This window comes from Ranitomeya imitator, chromosome 5, assembly GCF_032444005.1.
Source record: "Ranitomeya imitator isolate aRanImi1 chromosome 5, aRanImi1.pri, whole genome shotgun sequence".
NCBI lineage: Eukaryota > Metazoa > Chordata > Amphibia > Anura > Dendrobatidae > Ranitomeya > Ranitomeya imitator.
Window position 1 is genome coordinate 113,051,295 of NC_091286.1, and position 17,545 is coordinate 113,068,839.

At 41.8% G+C, this 17,545-nt stretch overlaps 2 protein-coding genes across 2 annotated transcripts in view; one reads left to right on the forward strand and one right to left on the reverse strand.

The window, feature by feature from the left end:
- The window catches only part of LOC138681523 (interferon-induced, double-stranded RNA-activated protein kinase-like), a 167,733-nt gene that overhangs the window by 112,008 nt on the left and 38,180 nt on the right, over positions 1-17,545 (forward strand). The window lies entirely within an intron of this gene.
- On the reverse strand, positions 1,775-8,559 carry LOC138681524 (acrosin-like). The gene is made up of 3 exons (XM_069769102.1): positions 8,376-8,559; positions 7,298-7,443; positions 1,775-2,201 (listed from the first exon to the last, which is right to left on the reverse strand). Exons 1-3 carry the CDS (start codon positions 8,434-8,436, stop codon positions 1,854-1,856), a joined length of 555 nt encoding a protein of 184 aa, XP_069625203.1. The 5' UTR covers positions 8,437-8,559; the 3' UTR covers positions 1,775-1,853.

A 17,545-nucleotide genomic window follows, 5' to 3' on the forward strand; every position in this document is an offset into this window, starting at 1 on the left:
ATCATCAGAAGTAATCCAAGTATCCCTTGCTTGAGGGATAGGGAAGGAGCCCCTAGCCCCGTGATATCCTGCTACTGACCCGTGACAAGTGGGGAACCTCAGAACCACTGGGGCCCTCAATGACCTTTTATCCGGCCCTCAGACAGATTCCTGGGGACCGCAGTGCTTGGGCCGGCAGCTGTATGTTGACGGTCACCTGCCCTTTCATTTCTTTTTGCTCTGTGAGCACGCTCATGCAATGTTCACTGCTGAACGCTGAGGCGCGTGCAATGAAAGATTGTCCTGACACCAGTGCCAGCGTCAAGACATACTTTGTGGGCAGAGTTAGCACGTGATTTGTTCTGCCCCTCAAGGATGTTATAAATATCCAAATGGCCCTTGGCAGAAAAAAGGTTCACCACCCCATCTCTACTGCATGGAAATATATACCATACAGGTTACTAAACTAAGTGTTACTCTTTTGACATTACTCTGGCGTACATTAGATTTTGAACTTGTGCAGGATATACTCTGGTACGTGAAACATGGCATGTATACAGCTTATACATAGACTTCATATTCAACATTTATTTTAGGGACTGTACAGTTTTGATGACACCTGTTCTGTTAACACATTAGCTGATCAGAATGGCTCCTTTTGCTTGGAAGCCGTGCGATCAAATATCCCAACAGGTTAAACTCACTTAGTGAAAAGACTCCCTTTAAATCGAATGTGTCCCAAGGTTTTTGCCATCTCATCTGAGAACAGGAACAGAGACCTTGACTCCAGTGGTGTGTCAACTACTGGACTCGATGCAGTTTTGATAAAATCACTGGTTTATCTGCTACAGATCTACAATTTCTCTGAATGCTGAGCTCTGTATAACCTCCCCCACACCACTGATTGGCAGCTTTCTGTATACACTGTGCATAGGCAGGAAGCTGCCAATCGGTGGTGAGGCCTGGGTCATAAAGAACTCATAAATATGGAGGACTACATGTCAGCAGGTTTACTAGTACTCTAGTGATAATCTGCTGATAAAACAGAGACATTATTAAAACTACAGGAACGAGTCGAGTAAGTGACATATAGCTAGAATCATGGTCTCTGTCTCTACATTACGCTGCTCTCGGATTAGGTGGCAAAACCTGCTGACAGATTCCCTTTTAAAGCATTTTTATTAAGCGGGTTGTCCACTACTAGGACAACCCCTTCTTGAACTAAATATTTTGCCCAGATTAAAATTATAAAGCCTATACTCACCTGCCATGCCAGCTCTGTAGCAGCGGTGTTGGCACTCGCTCTTTCCGGGGCTCTCCTGTGTGTGTTGTGACATGTGATGCTGTCGCCCAATCAGCGCTGGCGTCACAGTTTCCGCCTTTGGACAAACTGAACATGAAGAGGAAGTTCAGGCAGCAGCTGATCCCTGGCATCCTCTTCATATTCAGTTTGTCCGCAGGCGGAGACAGTAACGACAAAGCTGATTGGGCGACAAGGTCACGTGTCACAACACCGCCTCACAGTCCTGGGAGAGCCAGTGCTAACAATGCGGGAATGGCGCCAGCATGGGAGGTGAGTATAGGCTTAATTATTTTATCATGGCGAAACATTTAGTTCAAGGAGGGGTTGTCCTATTGGTGGACAACCCCTTTAAGCATGGCTTGGCTCCCTTTCATCTGTGAAAGACCACAGAATATTTTACTTTCCCTATACCTAAGCCTAGAGGCCCGGGATATAGGACATGAGGATTCACTCTTTAGAGTAGCAAGGTAATCATGACCCATAGACATAGAATGCAAAAATTTGTATTTATTAGATAATTTGTTTTCAGAAACTATTCTGTCCTGGGATGTGATGGTGGCTGACCATAGGCTTAGGGCTTTCCTTTTACTTTACTGGATACTTCTATCCTTTGCTTACCGTGTACGTGGCGTGGAGGTGGCCCAGTGAAATTGTGTTTCAGTTCCTGAACTAGAGTTTTATTGAGCAAGTTTTTTCTTTTAATAACCGCAGTAGATGTCATAGTTTCCGAATTTGGTGTAGTTATAGTTGATATGGTTCTTGACAACTTTTCATGGATCCATTCTAAAAAATACTGGGTGTTTGTGTACACGCCTGGCTTCTTTGACTGGGCACAGCCACTGCCCCAACTTGTGACACCAATCACATAATATTTAGAAGTCGCTTCATCCTTGCACATTAAGGGTCCTCCGCTGTCACCCTGTAAGTAGCAAAACATTATTAAAATGTTGAAACAAAATAGGAAAAACAGATCAGCTCACCAACATATGGAAGATCCCTTCAGAGGAAACCTTCAGTGCTACAGGAAAAAGGTAAGGAGATAAATTCCAACATACAAATCTTGCAGTGATTAAAGACAACAGTCTGAATTGCGTTTGCTTGTAACAGCCGGTTACCGGATGTAATGGCGGCAACTTGCATGTCTTCTCAGCGCTGCTCCACTCACCGTGCAGTTTCTCCCTGCGGCAGGCCATTCTGCTAAATTTGTTTTCTCCTGCACTCCTTAGCACTGTTGCACTTACATGTGGTATCCATCTAGCCTTAGGATAACATGGTCGGTCTCTGCAGGAATTTAACCCTGCCGTGTCCTGCAGAGATAAAGTGCCTCAGCCTATCCCATGCTAGCAGGGCCTTTATTAGGCAGCTTCACCTACTACTCCCCACCAGAATGTTGGTTCCTGCTCTGGCAACAAACGTGTATGCATTCATCTATATTCCGCTTCTTGTTAACATCCCGGCCTGTTTCTCGTCCTGCCTGACCTCTCCGATCTGGACCTCGGTTATTTTTTCTGATCCTGTTCTGCCTGCCCCGACCTCGGATCACTTGACTATGCCTCTGTCTCGCCCCTCTGTACCGCATATCCATGACTCTGACTCTTCGGTCAACTGTTGCAGTCCTGGGGAATGCTCTGGAGTGGTACCTGGCACATTGGGTCTACACCCACCAGCGTTACACTGGAGTTGTGACCTTTTTAACCGCTTCGTGACCGCCAATGGTAGATAAATGTCGGCGCTAGCAGGGCTTTGTGCAGCACCGACGTTTCTCTACGGTTGGTGGTCTCGCAGCACTCAGCACCCCCAGGGTCCTGCAAGAGCTGCGATTCCAGTGCAGAGCCGTTGCTCTGACAGGTGACATCATCGGGACCTGATTAGATCAGGTCCCAATGATGTTAACCCTTTGCTATCTTCTAGGCATTTAGAAGATAGCAAAGGAAGACCCCTGCTATGCTTACCTCTGACGCCCCCCATGATGAGATCTGAACACATGACGGGGAATCCCGCGTTGTCATGGCAGCCGCAGGTCACGTGATGACCTCCGGGTCTTCAGCTGAGTCTAACAGATGATCTGCCTGTGTAAAACTAGCAGGTCTCTTGCAATGCAATACATGTGTATTGCATTGTTAGAGACCAATGATCAGACAAATAAAAATACAGGGACTAAGTAAAAAAAAAAGTTAAAAAAATGTTTTAAAACTATTAAAACAAATTCACAACATAAAAACAAAAAAAAAAAAATGAACCCAATAAATGCGTGTAGAAACAAAAAAAGGTTTACATATTTGGTATTGCTGCTTTATCATCATGCTGACAAACAAAAAGTAGAATAAAACGTGATCAAAAAGTCATATCAAAATAAATATAGTACCGCTGAAAATGTCATTTTGTCCCACAAAAAAAAGCCACCATACAGCTCCAACAGCAGAAAAATAAAAAGTTATAGCTTTCAGAATAAAGCAATGCAAAAAGACGCCTTTTATTGCAAAAACAAGTTTTTGCATCACCATATTTTGAGAGCTATAATTTTTTCATATTTCGGCAGACAGTCATGTGACGGCTTGTTTTTTGCTGGACAAGCTGATGTTTTTATTGGTACCATTTTCGGGCACATTACATTTTTTGATCGCTTTCTAAAACTGAGTTTTGGGAGGCAAAATGATCAAACACCAGGAATTCAGTAATTGTTTTTTTTTTTTTTTTAATGACGTCCCGTGTGTAGTAGAATTAATAAGGCAGCTTTATTCTTCGGGTCAGTAGGATTACAGCGATACCACCTATATATATATTTTTTAAAGTTTTGCTGTCTTTTCACAATAAAAACTATTTTATAGAAAAAATAATTGTGTGTGACAGCAGCCAAACATAAAAACCTGATATAAATCTGGTATCGCTGTAAGTGCTCCGGCCCGAAGAATAAAGTCGCCTAATCACTTACACCGCACGAGGAACAGCGTAAAAAAATAAATAAAACCAATTCTTCACCTGCTGTTGATTTTTTTTCATTCTGCCTCCCAAAGATCGCAGTAAGGCTCGGTGCCCATTTATCCCGTGGATTGCGCTGAGTGCTTACAGCGGGTTTTCCGTTTAAATCTCTGAAATACGTGATTCAGACGGAACCCCCGACGGATGATTCCCTATAATGAGGCAGATGGAGACACTGTGGATACCATAAGACCTGTGATTCAGTGGTGTCCGTCTTTTGAGTCATACATAAACACGCAGTCAGCCAGTTTTGTTCACTTCTGAAAAGAAGTACACCGCTGAACAGAGGCCAGACGGAGTCCAGAGTAACTATGCTGCCTCATCATAGTGAATGGATCGGGGGTTTCATCTGTAATGTCACTCAGAGATTTAGATAGAAACCCCAAAGTAAGTGGTCAGCGTAGAGCACCAGATAAATGTGATCCCAAACGTTATGTAAAATGTTCCAAATAAAAGCTTCAACTCATTCCACAAAAAAAGCAAGACCCCACTCAGGTCTGTCATCTGTTAACGGAAATATAGGAGGCTTCCACGATACTGCTAGTACAAAGGCTCTGGAAAAGCATTATGGCTACTCCCCCCCCCCCCTATAAGAAATTCTGTGCTCTCAAATTTAAATGCCCTCCTTCCTTCTGAGCCCCACAGTGTACCTAAACCACATATATCATCCACATGTTTGGCATTTCTGTTGTGATGAGAGCCCGCCTAATTTATGGGTGCATGTATCAAGAAGCACGGGCTGGGCATAACGTACTTGTGACTACAACGTACTGGTCACTCCAACGGCAGTTTGCATTTTTCACTCAGCAACATCCACTGCTGCCTGTTTCTAGAAAACACTCATGAAGTCAAAATCATCACTACACATGTAGATGAATTCCTAAAGGGGTATAATTTCCAAGCTGGGGTCAGTTGAGGGGAGAGTCTGCTTTTCTGGCACTTAGGGGCTCTTTATAGAGACTGTGTTGAAACTATTCTATAATAATTTGTTCTCCAAGAGTCAAATAGCGCTCCGTCCCTCCAGAGTCTTGCTGTGTGGCTAAGCAGTACTGTATGGCCACATATGGGCTATTGCCAAGTTCAGAAGAAATTGTGTAACATATTTTGGTACCATTTTGCCCATTTCCCAGCGTGAAAATGTAAAATCTGGGGCTAAAACACATTTTTTTTTTAGGTAAAAATGTAATTATTTTTTCTTCACTGCCCAATGGTATCAAATTCTGTGACACACTTGTGATGTCAATATGATCACTGCACCCCTAGATGAACTCACTAAGAGGTGTAGTTTGTAAAATGGGGTCACTTACGGGGGTTTCTGCTGTTCTGGCACCTCAGGGGCTCTGCCAATGTGACATGGCCACCTCAAACCAATGCAGCCAAACCTGCACTGTAATATGGCGCTCCTTCCCTCTCATGCCCTGCCGTGTTCCCAGACAGTAGTTTTCCACCACATACACACATACATACTGGGTATTGGCATACTAAGGAGAAATTGCACAACAAACTTTGGGGTCCATTTTTCTTGCTACCCTTGTGAAAATAAAAAAGTGGGGGCTAAAATTGCATTTTTGTGGTAAAAATGTTTTTTTTTTTTTTGTTTTTTTTTTTGACGGCTCAATATTATAAAATTCTTTGAAGCCCCTAGAGGTTCAAGGTGCTCACCAGACATCTAGATAAATTACTTGAGGGGCGACATGGCAGCTGCTAATTATTCTAGCATATTTTATATTCAAAAAGTTCACAAATGGTGCTCCTTCCCTTCTGAGCCCTGCCATGTGCCCAAACAGTAGTATTCCCCCACATACGGGGGATCAGCGTGCTCAGGAGAAATTGCACAACAAACTGTATGGTGCAATTTCTCCTGTTACCTTTATAAAAAAATGCAAGATATGGAGCTAAAAAGATGTATTTCGGAAAAATGTGGGTTCAAGGTGCTCAATACAGATCTAGATAAGTTCCCTATGGGGTCTAGTTTCCAAAATGGTGTCACTTGTGGGGGGTTTCCACTGCTTAGGCACATCAGGGGCTCTCCAAACGTGACATGGAAACCACTAATTATTCCAGCATATTTTACATTCAACAAGTCAAATGGCGCTCCTTCCCTTCTGAGCTCTGCCGTGCGCCCAAACATTAGATTTCCCCCACATATGGGGTATCGGCATGCTCAGAAGTAACTGCAAAACAAAATGTATGGTCCATTTTCTCCTGTTACCCTTGTGAAAGTAAAAAAAAATAGGTCTAAAGGAAAATTTTTGTGAAAGAAAAGTAAACATTTTTTCTTTCCACATTCCATTCATTCCTGTGAAGCACCTGAAGGGTTAATAAACTTCTTGAATGTGGTTTTGCACACCTTAAAGGCTGCAGTTTTTAGAATGGTGTCACTTTTGGGTATTTTCTTTCATACAGGCCCCTCAAAGTCACTTCAAATGTGAGGTGGTCCCTTAAAAAAAATGTTTTTGTAAAATTTGTTGAAAAAATGAAAAATCACTGGTCAACTTTTAACCCTTATAACTTCCTAACAAAAAAAAAATGTTGGTTCCAAAATTGTGTTGATGTAAAGTAGACATGTGGGAAATGTTATTTATTAACTATTTTGTGTGATGTGACTCTCTGGTTTAAGGGCATAAAAATTAAAAGTTGGAAAATTGCAAAATTTTCAAGATTTTCACTAAATTTCCATTTTTTTCACAAATAAACACAAGTCATATCGAAGAAACGTTACCTCTATCATAAAGTACAATATGTTACGCCAAAACAGTCTCAGAATCACCAGGATCCGTTGAAGCTTTCCAGAGTTATGACCTCATAAAGGTGGCAGTGATCAGAATTGTAAAAATTGCCTCGGTCACGAAGACAAAAAATAGGCCCGGGCACGAAAGGGTTAATATTAGTTTAATACAGAGTGTTTTTGTGAACATGTAGATGCTGGAATTTATCTCCCTACCATTACTAAAATGTGCTAAATTGTCATTAATACTAATAATGTGATTTAAAGCAAGAAATATTGGTACACGTTCTGATTATTTTAAGTCCTACCTGGCAACTGTCAATTCCACCTTCCTCATATCCAGCACATAGGTTGTAGTTCCATATCGCACCGTTATACCAACGAGAGCTGTTGCATCTTTGGAGATTAACCCGGTTCACTTTGGCCTCCTGCAGAATATCTGCCGTTTCTGCAGCTATATAAAGGTGTAATAGTCTGTATCATTATTGGGCTGTATTACGGGTAACATCAGTAAATTATATAAAACAGTCCACATGTTCAGGATCTCCTTCCCAACGTAGTGCATGGCCCTTTTCTTAGAGGCAATATTGTTCTTCGTAATAGCTCTGTTCACTTATGGCATAGAGTATCGTTACCTAAATACCAACTGAAAATGCAATGGGCAGTCCCTTTCTACATCTTAGGGCTTGCTCACCTCAGGACCTGTGATGGGTGCAATAGACAGACTTCCAAGCAAAAAAAATTGTTTGGTTCAGTACGTGCTCCAATCCTCTAAGAATACTGGGAATGGATCAAGCTGCTGCTCTTACAGAGGAAATACTGTGTGAAGCAGGGAATGCATGTGGATAAAGGGGTGTACTTCAAAATATATTGCTCTTGGAGTGCATATGGAATATGTAAGTTATAGAAACTTGTGAAATTGTACCAAACAGACTATTAAAGGGGTTCTCCACCACGGAGAGCCATTATTTTTTGAAGGGTCTATTGCTTAGACTGATAACCAAATGTTATACTGTGATACCCAACCATCAGATGTCATCTAGGAGAAAACCAATTCTCCTGATGTGCCACCAAAGGGAATTAAGTGTTACACAATCAACATTCAAATGAGTAGGTTGTACGTACAATGCAGGGCAGCACACACCCTCCAGAGAAAGAAAGAAAAGTTCTTTACAACCACTCAAGACATAAGGATCTTGAACTGAGGACCCCCCCCCCCCCCTCTATTAATTCAGAATTCCTAACAGGGTATGTGAAAATCGGTTCTCTAAGCTAACCAGCCCCTTTAAGAAGTCTCCTACTAAATCTTGTTAATTGTCCCATATTTGGTGAACTAGGTGCCATAATAACTTTACAGAGGAATTATATGCGATGGTTATTACTTACAATTCTCAGCCATGACTCCCCAGCCACCTATGTAGCACGGCAGGAATGTTGTGATGTCCATGGTGGCAGTAGGTAAGCAGGCTGGCTGCACATAGTCATTATATTGCACTGTTGAATTTAGCTCTATAAGGGCAATATCTGAAGCCTCTATGCGTGGGTTGTAATTCTCATGTTCAATATATAACTTGATTGAACGTATCTGCACATCTTCAGAAGGCTCAGATAGTTGGTGACCGCCTATGACTATTTTCCATTTGGGCACAGACCTTTAAAGTTTAAAAAAGAATTATTTAGTTACACACACACACACAGCATCTGATTTCACGTACTCCTGTACTGATTAGAAGCGCTTTTACTTCATATTAAACAGTGCTGGTTTCTGTTAGCAGTGCAGGGATTAAAATGTTCAGCTTAGAGTCTGTGAATATTCCTGCTTGAATGATCTCAGCTGTTCAGTGTTGACCACTCCCCTCTCCTATATATACTAGCCTCTGGCAAACTGGATGGCCAGTATTAGTTTTATACTGCCTGGTGTGGAGTGGAGGTCAAGATTGTTGGTAAAGGCATTTGGAGTATTGTTCTGTGACTTTTGCTTGGTGTTTCGGCAGTGTCCAGATCCTCATTCTCTCTATTTGGTTTTCCTCGCTGGTGTTCCTCTCTGTTGTTTTGCGTGCATATTTGGATGTTTGCAATTTTCCTTTATCGCTGGAAATCCCCCTTGTTAGTCTGGTTTGTGTATATAAATACACTATTACTCCTCACTTCCTTCGGTGGGGAAGGGGGACAGATATAAGGCTAATTAAAGAGTTCAGCAAGATATGTGGCCCCGGCATCTTCACCATCTGAACTAGTCCAGGGAGCAGGGATAGTTAGCGCAGTCTTAGTGTTAGGAACAGGGAAGGAGCCCCTGGCCCCGGGTATAACGACAACAGTGTTGTGAGAGATACGTTCAGAACAATGTGACAATGGACAGCATACGGACCCAATGTTAGCCTGTGTGTCAGTTCACATGGACTATTTAGCACATGGACCTTATGTCTGTTTCAGCTTGTGCTACAATGGTCCAATTTATGGACCAGACTAGTGCATGTAAATAGCAGACAAGCAGATCCTGTCAGGGATTGGAGTAGCATTTCTGGCATTGCAAAATGCCCGCATATGTAAGTTCAATAGATGGCGCAGCCCTACCTCCGCCCGACTCCTCCCCAGTTATGCCCATTTCGGTGGAGCTAATCCAAAGTGGAACGTCAAAGATCAAAATCACACATTTATGTGTATGGGTCCGTGAAAAGCTGCTGTCAGTTTTTCAGTGACTATTAGGAGAACCTTGAGAAACCTCCGTACAGACAAGAAAGGCACCTGGCGCACTACCATATCATGATTATAAATCAAAGTCAAAACGGGGTGCAAACAATGGTGAATGCCAAATTGTGTAATATAGAAAAAGCACCACTGTAATACTGCACACCACCTCATATGTACAAAAATGTAAAAAGAGGCTTTTATTGATACAACACACATAAGTTAAAACATAACTAAAAATGCAACACAGCAAAGAACCCGGTCCATTAGAAATAATATCCGCATAACAATTCATACATAATATAATGCCTAAACATAGCCTATACAACTACTGGCTCATGGGACTGCTAATCTGAGCTTTATAACCCGTAACCAAAGTATGACTCCAACAAAAATGTATATATCCTACAAAAGGAGGAATGGAGCACAAACATTCCCAGGGCTGAACAGCCCCTGGCCGGGAAACGTGTGTGAATGAACAAAAAGGCCCAGGAAGCAGAAACCCTAGAGATCAGAATAGAGTATAGATTACCCGTTTGTAGATATTGGCAGGGGCAGGTCTCCCATGAACCAGGTGGACGGACCTAGGAACAAGGCCCCACACGTATCGCCCTCCAGATAGAGCTTCGTCAGGGGCCTTGCTGTGTTGCATTTTTAGTTATGTTTTAACTTATGTGTGTTGTATTAATAAAAGCTTCTTTTTGCATTTTTGTACATATGACGTGGTGTGCAGTATTACGGTACGTGTCCACCTTCAGAATGGCCGGCGGATTGGTTGGAGCGGCAAACCCGCTCCACGCTAAGCTCTGCCCCCTTCTGTGACGCGATGATGCCGGATGTGTTCATAGCACACATCCGGGATCATCGCACCCCACACATAGGGCCCTGTGTTATACCTTGCGGCGACGCAGCGTCGCCGCAAGGTAAACGGACATGCTGCGATCTTAAAAGATATGCCGCATGTCCGGAGTCGCAGGGCCGCCGGATGCGTGTTACCACGCATAGTGGAGACGGGATTTCATGAAATCCCCTCCACTATGCTGGAACATCTGGACGCTGCGTGTTTGACGCTGCGGCCCCACGCAGCGTTTCCTGAACGTGGAAACATACCTTAACAGTGGTGCTTTTTCTATATTACACACCTTGAGAAACCTCCATGACTTATTTTTTCTTTGCATACAAGAAAATATGCTAAAACTAATGGTAAAAACTACTGACCAAATACAGATTAAAGTCTGTTCCAAAACATTTATGTATGAGAAAAAAATGGAAGTCTGTATGGGCCTGAATAATTATGGCCTTACCCACATACATTTGTGCAGGATATCAGCTAGCAAGGAAATAAATCTGAGAGATTTTGAGTCTGAAAAGGAACCTGTTGGTATTTCTTACATTACGTAGCGGCACTTGTTCCCCAATAAAAATTATTTTTTTTGTATATATCTGATGTGCAAGTCATGAGAAATATAGTATAGACACCATATGCAAATCAGACTTATAGTGCATAGGGGTGTTTCATTGCTCTCGGACTGCTTTTTCCAAGTTAATTGACACGCCCACAATGCACTTTCAGCCTATCTTGCATATGCCCGTGCTAGATTTCTCATGTCTGGCATATTGGATCTTTACAAAGTACATCCCACTCATGCTGCTGCCGACCTCCTGTAGAAGTGACCCTACCACCTGGGACCCCATTACACCATTGCCGCCAGCTAGGTAAGCTACCGTAAAAAAGCGGATTATAAGGTGCGCACCACCATTTTATTTAAAAATATTTTTTTCCTATTTTCCAACCCAAATGGGCTGATGCTAAAGTTTTGGCACTGTGCACGTACCTAGTAGCACCCAGTTTTGAAAGTATTAGAGCTTGTAAACAATTTTTGTAGCCAGACAAGAGTCTTTCAATTTTTGTTTGAGGGATTTTCATCCATTCTTTTTTTAGAAAATTCTTCCAGTTCTGTGAGATTCCTGTGTCGTCTTCCATGCACTGCTATTTTAGGTCACAGATTTTCAATCTTGTTTAGATTAGGGGACTATGAGTGCCATTGTAAAACCTTCAGCTTCTTTTGAGGTAGTCTATTGTGGATTTTGACGTGTGTTTAGGATCATCCTCTTTTCAACTTCAGCTATTTTACAGATTTAATGTTTGCATCGAGAATTTGTTGAAATTTCATTGAATCCATTCTTCCTTCTACTTGTGAAATCTTCCACGTGCCATTGGCGGCAACACAACTCCAAAGCATGATTGATCCATCGCCCTGCTTAATGGTTGTCGAGATGTTCTTTTGCTGAAATTCGGTGCTCTTTTTTCTTCACACATACCTTTGATCATTGTGGCCAAAGAGTTCTTTTTTAACCACATCAGTCTACAGGACTTCTTTTCAAAATGCATCAGGTTTGTTTAGATGTTCTTTTGCATACGTCTGACGCTGAATTTTATGGTGAGGACACAGGTGAGGTTTTCTTCTGATCAACTCTTCCATAAAGGCTATATTTGTCTCTGAACAGTAGAACAATGTACCACAACTATATAGTCTACTAAATGTTTCTGAAGGTCTTTTGCAGGGGGTTGTGGTTTGCTTTCCTAGCAATCCTACTAGCAGCTTTCACTGAAATTTTGCTTGGTCTTCCAGACCTTATCTTGACCTCCACTGTTCCTGTTAACTGCCATTTCTTAATTACATTTTAAACTGAGGAATGGGAAACTTGAAAATGCTCTATCTTCTTACAGCCTTCTCCTGCTTGGTTGCTTTGCTTCCACCGTCTTTATTTTCAGAGTGCTAGGCAGCTGCTTAGAAGAACCCATGGCTGCTGTTTTTTTAGCACAAGGTTAAAGGAGGCTGGATTTTAATAAAGCTGGGAAATTTGCATCACCTTTCCTAATGATGATGGTGAACAAGTCATAACTCCAACAGGCTAATTAAGGTCTGAAACCTTTGGTCAAAGTTATCTAAGCACACAAATCTCCAAGGGCGCTCAAAGCTTTTGCATTGGCTCATTTTCCATTTTTTAAGTTTTAAAATGAAAAAAATTACATTTTTTTTTGCCTAAAATACAGAAAATTGTGTTTTCTTTAACTTTACGCCTTTTAGAGATCATTTCATCTACAACTGGCTTAACTGTTCACAATATCAGTAATTTTGATGAGGAATTTGAAAACTTTTGCATGCCACTGTATGAAAAAAAACCAAACCCCAGCCTGTACACACCTTCGGTGCCGACGCTGTTCTTCAGATTTTAGCACTGGGTCTCCCAAGACTTGAGTGACATTGGGTGCACGTGGCATAACAATCACCATCCACTTCACTCTCACTTCCTGACACCCTGAAGATGTGAGAGCTGCTGCTCTCTGAATTCCTCTAGATATCACTAACATCCAAAGGAAGCGAGAGTGAAGTGGCCGCTGATTGACTGCAGGGTTCACTTTGCATAACAATGTCACATGAGTCTCGAGAGACCCAGCAATGACGAAGGCATCGGAGGTGTTGTTATTTTATACGGGGAGATATGGAAAATGGCAATGCCTTGTCCGAGTAATGGGCTAAACCTGCAAAATCGCAAAAACCTGCTGACAGATTCCCTTTAAATAAGAGAAAAATTCTTTGATCCATATACTCACAAAACACATAAACACTTTTCTTATAAAAACAATTGGCATGCTGACTATGTTGTGAGTTAGGTTTCACCTTGCTAGGATTTTCCCCAATATTTTAATTTGTCATTTGAAATAGAAAAGAAGTCAATGGCTTGAAGAGTTTCATGTGTATACATGGTGCACTCTGTACTTAATGAATCGACGTTCCACCTTAATGCCTTATGTACACATGACTGTGTAATGTTGGGTACGACTATTTTAAATTCTGCATGTCAGAATTTACATGAAAGGGTGGTGCACATCGCAAACTGACCTTTTCTGACAATATATGATTATAAGATTTTACTCCTCAGGTCTTAATATTGTTATTTCATCGCTATGAATTAACTTCTTGAAAGTCTTCCTTACCTCTTGTTGGCTTTGAAGCAATGTGCTGCTGTTAACACCCACAAATGATTCAGTAGTGTTCCTCCACAAGAGTGTCGATGACCACTTCGACTTGGGAGCTGAATGCTCACAAGCCATGGCCATGCTCCTGGTTGAGCATCCACTCCACCCACAATCCGCATGCCTCCATATGCTGCAACCAGGGGTCGTACGCCACAGTCTTGAAGAAAGAATGACTTTCATGTCAGAAAGGGGTGATGAATACAATTTTACCATGATTTACACACAAATACATATTCTAAAGCATGTCAGTAAATGTCAGTTTATCTAGGACATTGTGTTTCCATAGACCAGGGATGTCAAACTCAAATACACAGAGGGCCAAAATTAAAAGTTTGGACAAAGTCACTGGCCAACCTTGATATTTATTTAAAAAATGTCTACAATTGAGGAAGTTTTTTATTATCATCAAATGTAATGATGAACTTAGGGGTTGTCTCACAAACAGCAAACATTTTAATGAATAGATTCTAGAATAAAATATTTGAATAATATGTTATGTAAAAAGCATATGGCTCAATGGCCTAATTTAAATATGTAATTAAAGGGACAAAAAGACTTGAATAATACAGCTAATAAAGTATGATGCAAACAAAAGTGCCCCCAAACACGGTATGATACCCCCGCAGTGAATTCCTCCACGTGCACGGTATGATTATCCTACTGTACCCCCCTACCTCAACTACTGTGACATATAATTGTGAAGCCATCACAGTGTGATTCTCCAACTGTAATACCCACAAAGCCCTCCATACAGTATAATGGCCACAAAAAGTGCTCCATACAGTATAATGGGCCTTACATAGTCCTCCATGCAGTATAACGGGGCCACACATTGCCTTTTATACAGCATATTTTCCCCACATAGTGCTCCATTCAGTAAATTGGCCACAAAAAGTGCTCAATACAGTATAATGTGCCCGACATAGTCCTCCATACAGTATAATGGGGCCTTGCATTGCCTTCCATACAGCATAATGGCCTCACATAGTGCTCCATACAGTATAAAGAGCACCACATAGTGCCTCATCCAATATAATGAGCCCACATAGTCCTCCATACAGTACAATGGGTTCCATATAGTGCTACATGCAGTATAATGGCCTCAATGGTTAGCACTGCAGCCTTGCAGTGCTGGGGTCCTGGGTTCAAATCCCACCAAGGACAACATCTGTAAGGAGTTTGTATGTTCTCCTTGTGTTTGTGTGAGTTTCCTCCCACACTCCAAAGACAAATTGATGGGGAATTTAGATTGAGAGCCCCAATGGGGACCGTGGCAATAATGTCTGCAAAGCACTGTGGAATTAATAGCGCTATATACGTAATTAAAATAAATCTAATATATAAAGCTGAATGTGTGTGTGTGTGTGTGTGTGTATATGTATGTCCGGGATTGGCATCTGCACCGTCGCAGCTACAGCCACAAAATTTTGCACAGTCACACGTCTGGACCCCGAGAGCATCATAGGCTATGTTGTGAGGCGAAATTTTAACCCCGTGCTTTCCAATTCACCAAACAATTTTGCCCCTATCTACATAATGGGGAAAAAGTGAAAGGAAAAGTGTTGGAGGCGTCGCAGCTAGAGCCACAAAATTTTGCACAGTCACACGTCTGGACCCCGAGAGCGTCATAGGCTATGTTGTGAGGTGAAATTTTAACCCCGCGCTTTCCAATTCACCAAACAATTTTGCCCCTATCTACATAATGGGAAAAAATGAAAGGAATAGTGTAGGAGGCAAATTGACAGCTGCCAGATGTGAACAAGGGGGACTTAAAGAATGAGAGCGATGGCGCCAAAGAGTATATACTGTACAGTTGCTAAGGTGGGGCCTCGATATGGGATACTCACCACACACGGGGATATGAACACACACACAAAATGCGCCACACACTACCACGTGCTTGAACACATATTACCCTCAGCACACATTTCACCACAAATACACCAACCTCGCCACATAAAAGTCGAAACACAAAAGTCGCCACTCAAAACTCGCCATGCGCAGAACTCGCCACATGCAGAAACTAGGCTCTTGCAAAACTCGCCACAAGTGCAAAACTCACCTCATGGAAAACTCACCACACGCAAAACTTGCACAAGCGGAAAAATTGCCACATGCACAAAAGTTGCAACACATGCAAAAGTTGCCTCACACAAAACTTGCACATACTCAAAAGGCACCACACATAAAACTCGCCATGCGCAAAACTTGCTGCACACAACTTGCTACACTAACCTGTCACATGCAACTCGACACACAAAAAGTTGCTACACGCATGTTGCCACACACAACTCATCTCACAAAAGTCGCTACATGCATGTCGCCACACGCAACTCAACACACACAACTTGACAAATGAAACTCGCCCTAAAACACACACAAGTCTGGTATTATCCTTCAAAAATAAAAATCTGATTAATAAGCAGACAAACTACAACAAATGTACCATATAGGAAATACGGCAGCTGTCAGTCACATGACCTGTCTATTATGTGTATGTGTGAGCTAATATATACTGCCAGGGGGAGGGCTTCCTGTTGGCTGGGGATTTATCAGGCTGCCAATTTAGCTTACAAATACTGAGGTAAAAATACTGAGCAAATAACGTGTGAACGAGGTCTAATACAGGAGGAGATGACACACAGGTATATACTATATACAGGGGAGATGACACACAGATATATACTATATACAGGAGATTACACACAGGTATATACTATATAGAGGAGGAGATGACATACAGGTATATATATATACAGGAGGAGATGACATACAGGTATATACTATATACAGGAGGAGATGACACACAGGTATATACTATATACAGGAGCAGATGACCTACAGGTATATACTATATACAGGAGGAGATGACATACAGGTATATGCTATATATAGAAGATGACATGCAGGTATATACTATATACAGGAGGAGATGACACACAGATATATACTATATACAGGGGAGATGACACACAGGTATATACTATATACAGGAGGAGATGACATACAGGTATATAGTATATATAGAATGAGATGACATTCAGGTATATACTATATATAGGGGAGATGACACACAGCAGGTATATACTATATACAGGGGAGATGACATACATGTATATACTATATACAGGAGATGACATACAGATGTATACTATATATAAGGGAGATGACAAACATGTATATACTGAGGTGATGAGGTGAAAATGAAAGGTGTGAGGTGAAAATGAAAAGGTGTGAGTGCAAAATGAGAGGAGTGAGGAAAAATAGTGGAGTGATCAGAAAATGACAGATGTGAGGTTGAAATGACAAGTGTTAGAGGGGAATGAGAGGAGTGAGGGAGAAAATGAGAGGTGTGAGGGAGAAAATGAGAGATGTGAGGGGGAAAATAAAAGATGTGATTGGGAAAATGAGAGGCGTGATGGGAAAATAAGAGAAGTGAGGTGCTATAACTAACCACAGATATTTACTATGCCCAGGCAACACCGGGCTCTTCAGCTAGTAAAAAATAAATGAACATAATTCTCAATACATTATAACGACCACACATAGTGCTCCATACAGTATAATGGACCTACATAGTGCTCCATGCAGTATAATGACCCACATAGTGCTCCATACAGTATAATAAACCCCACTTAAAACAAATGAAAACTCACATCTGGCCATTCTTTCATCTGCTCCGGTCTCTTCATGGTGTCTTCAGATCCTCTGCACATCTTGGTACAGCGGGTGCATTGTAATAAAATCATTGTACCCGCTGCGTTGAGACGTCACTCAGAGGGGGAATAATGGGAGCGAAAGGGAGCATCTACAGATGCTCCTT

Excerpts from the sequence above, each read along its gene's own strand:
- LOC138681524 (XM_069769102.1), bottom strand. The coding sequence starts at position 8,436 with ATGGACATCACAACATTCCTGCCGTGCTACATAGGTGGCTGGGGAGTC. Across the intron at positions 7,444-8,375 it reads GGGAGTCATGGCTGAGAATT|CTGCAGAAACGGCAGATATT; the intron begins GTAAGTAATAAC and ends ACCTTTATATAG. Across the intron at positions 2,202-7,297 it reads GTGGAATTGACAGTTGCCAG|GGTGACAGCGGAGGACCCTT; the intron begins GTAGGACTTAAA and ends TGCTACTTACAG.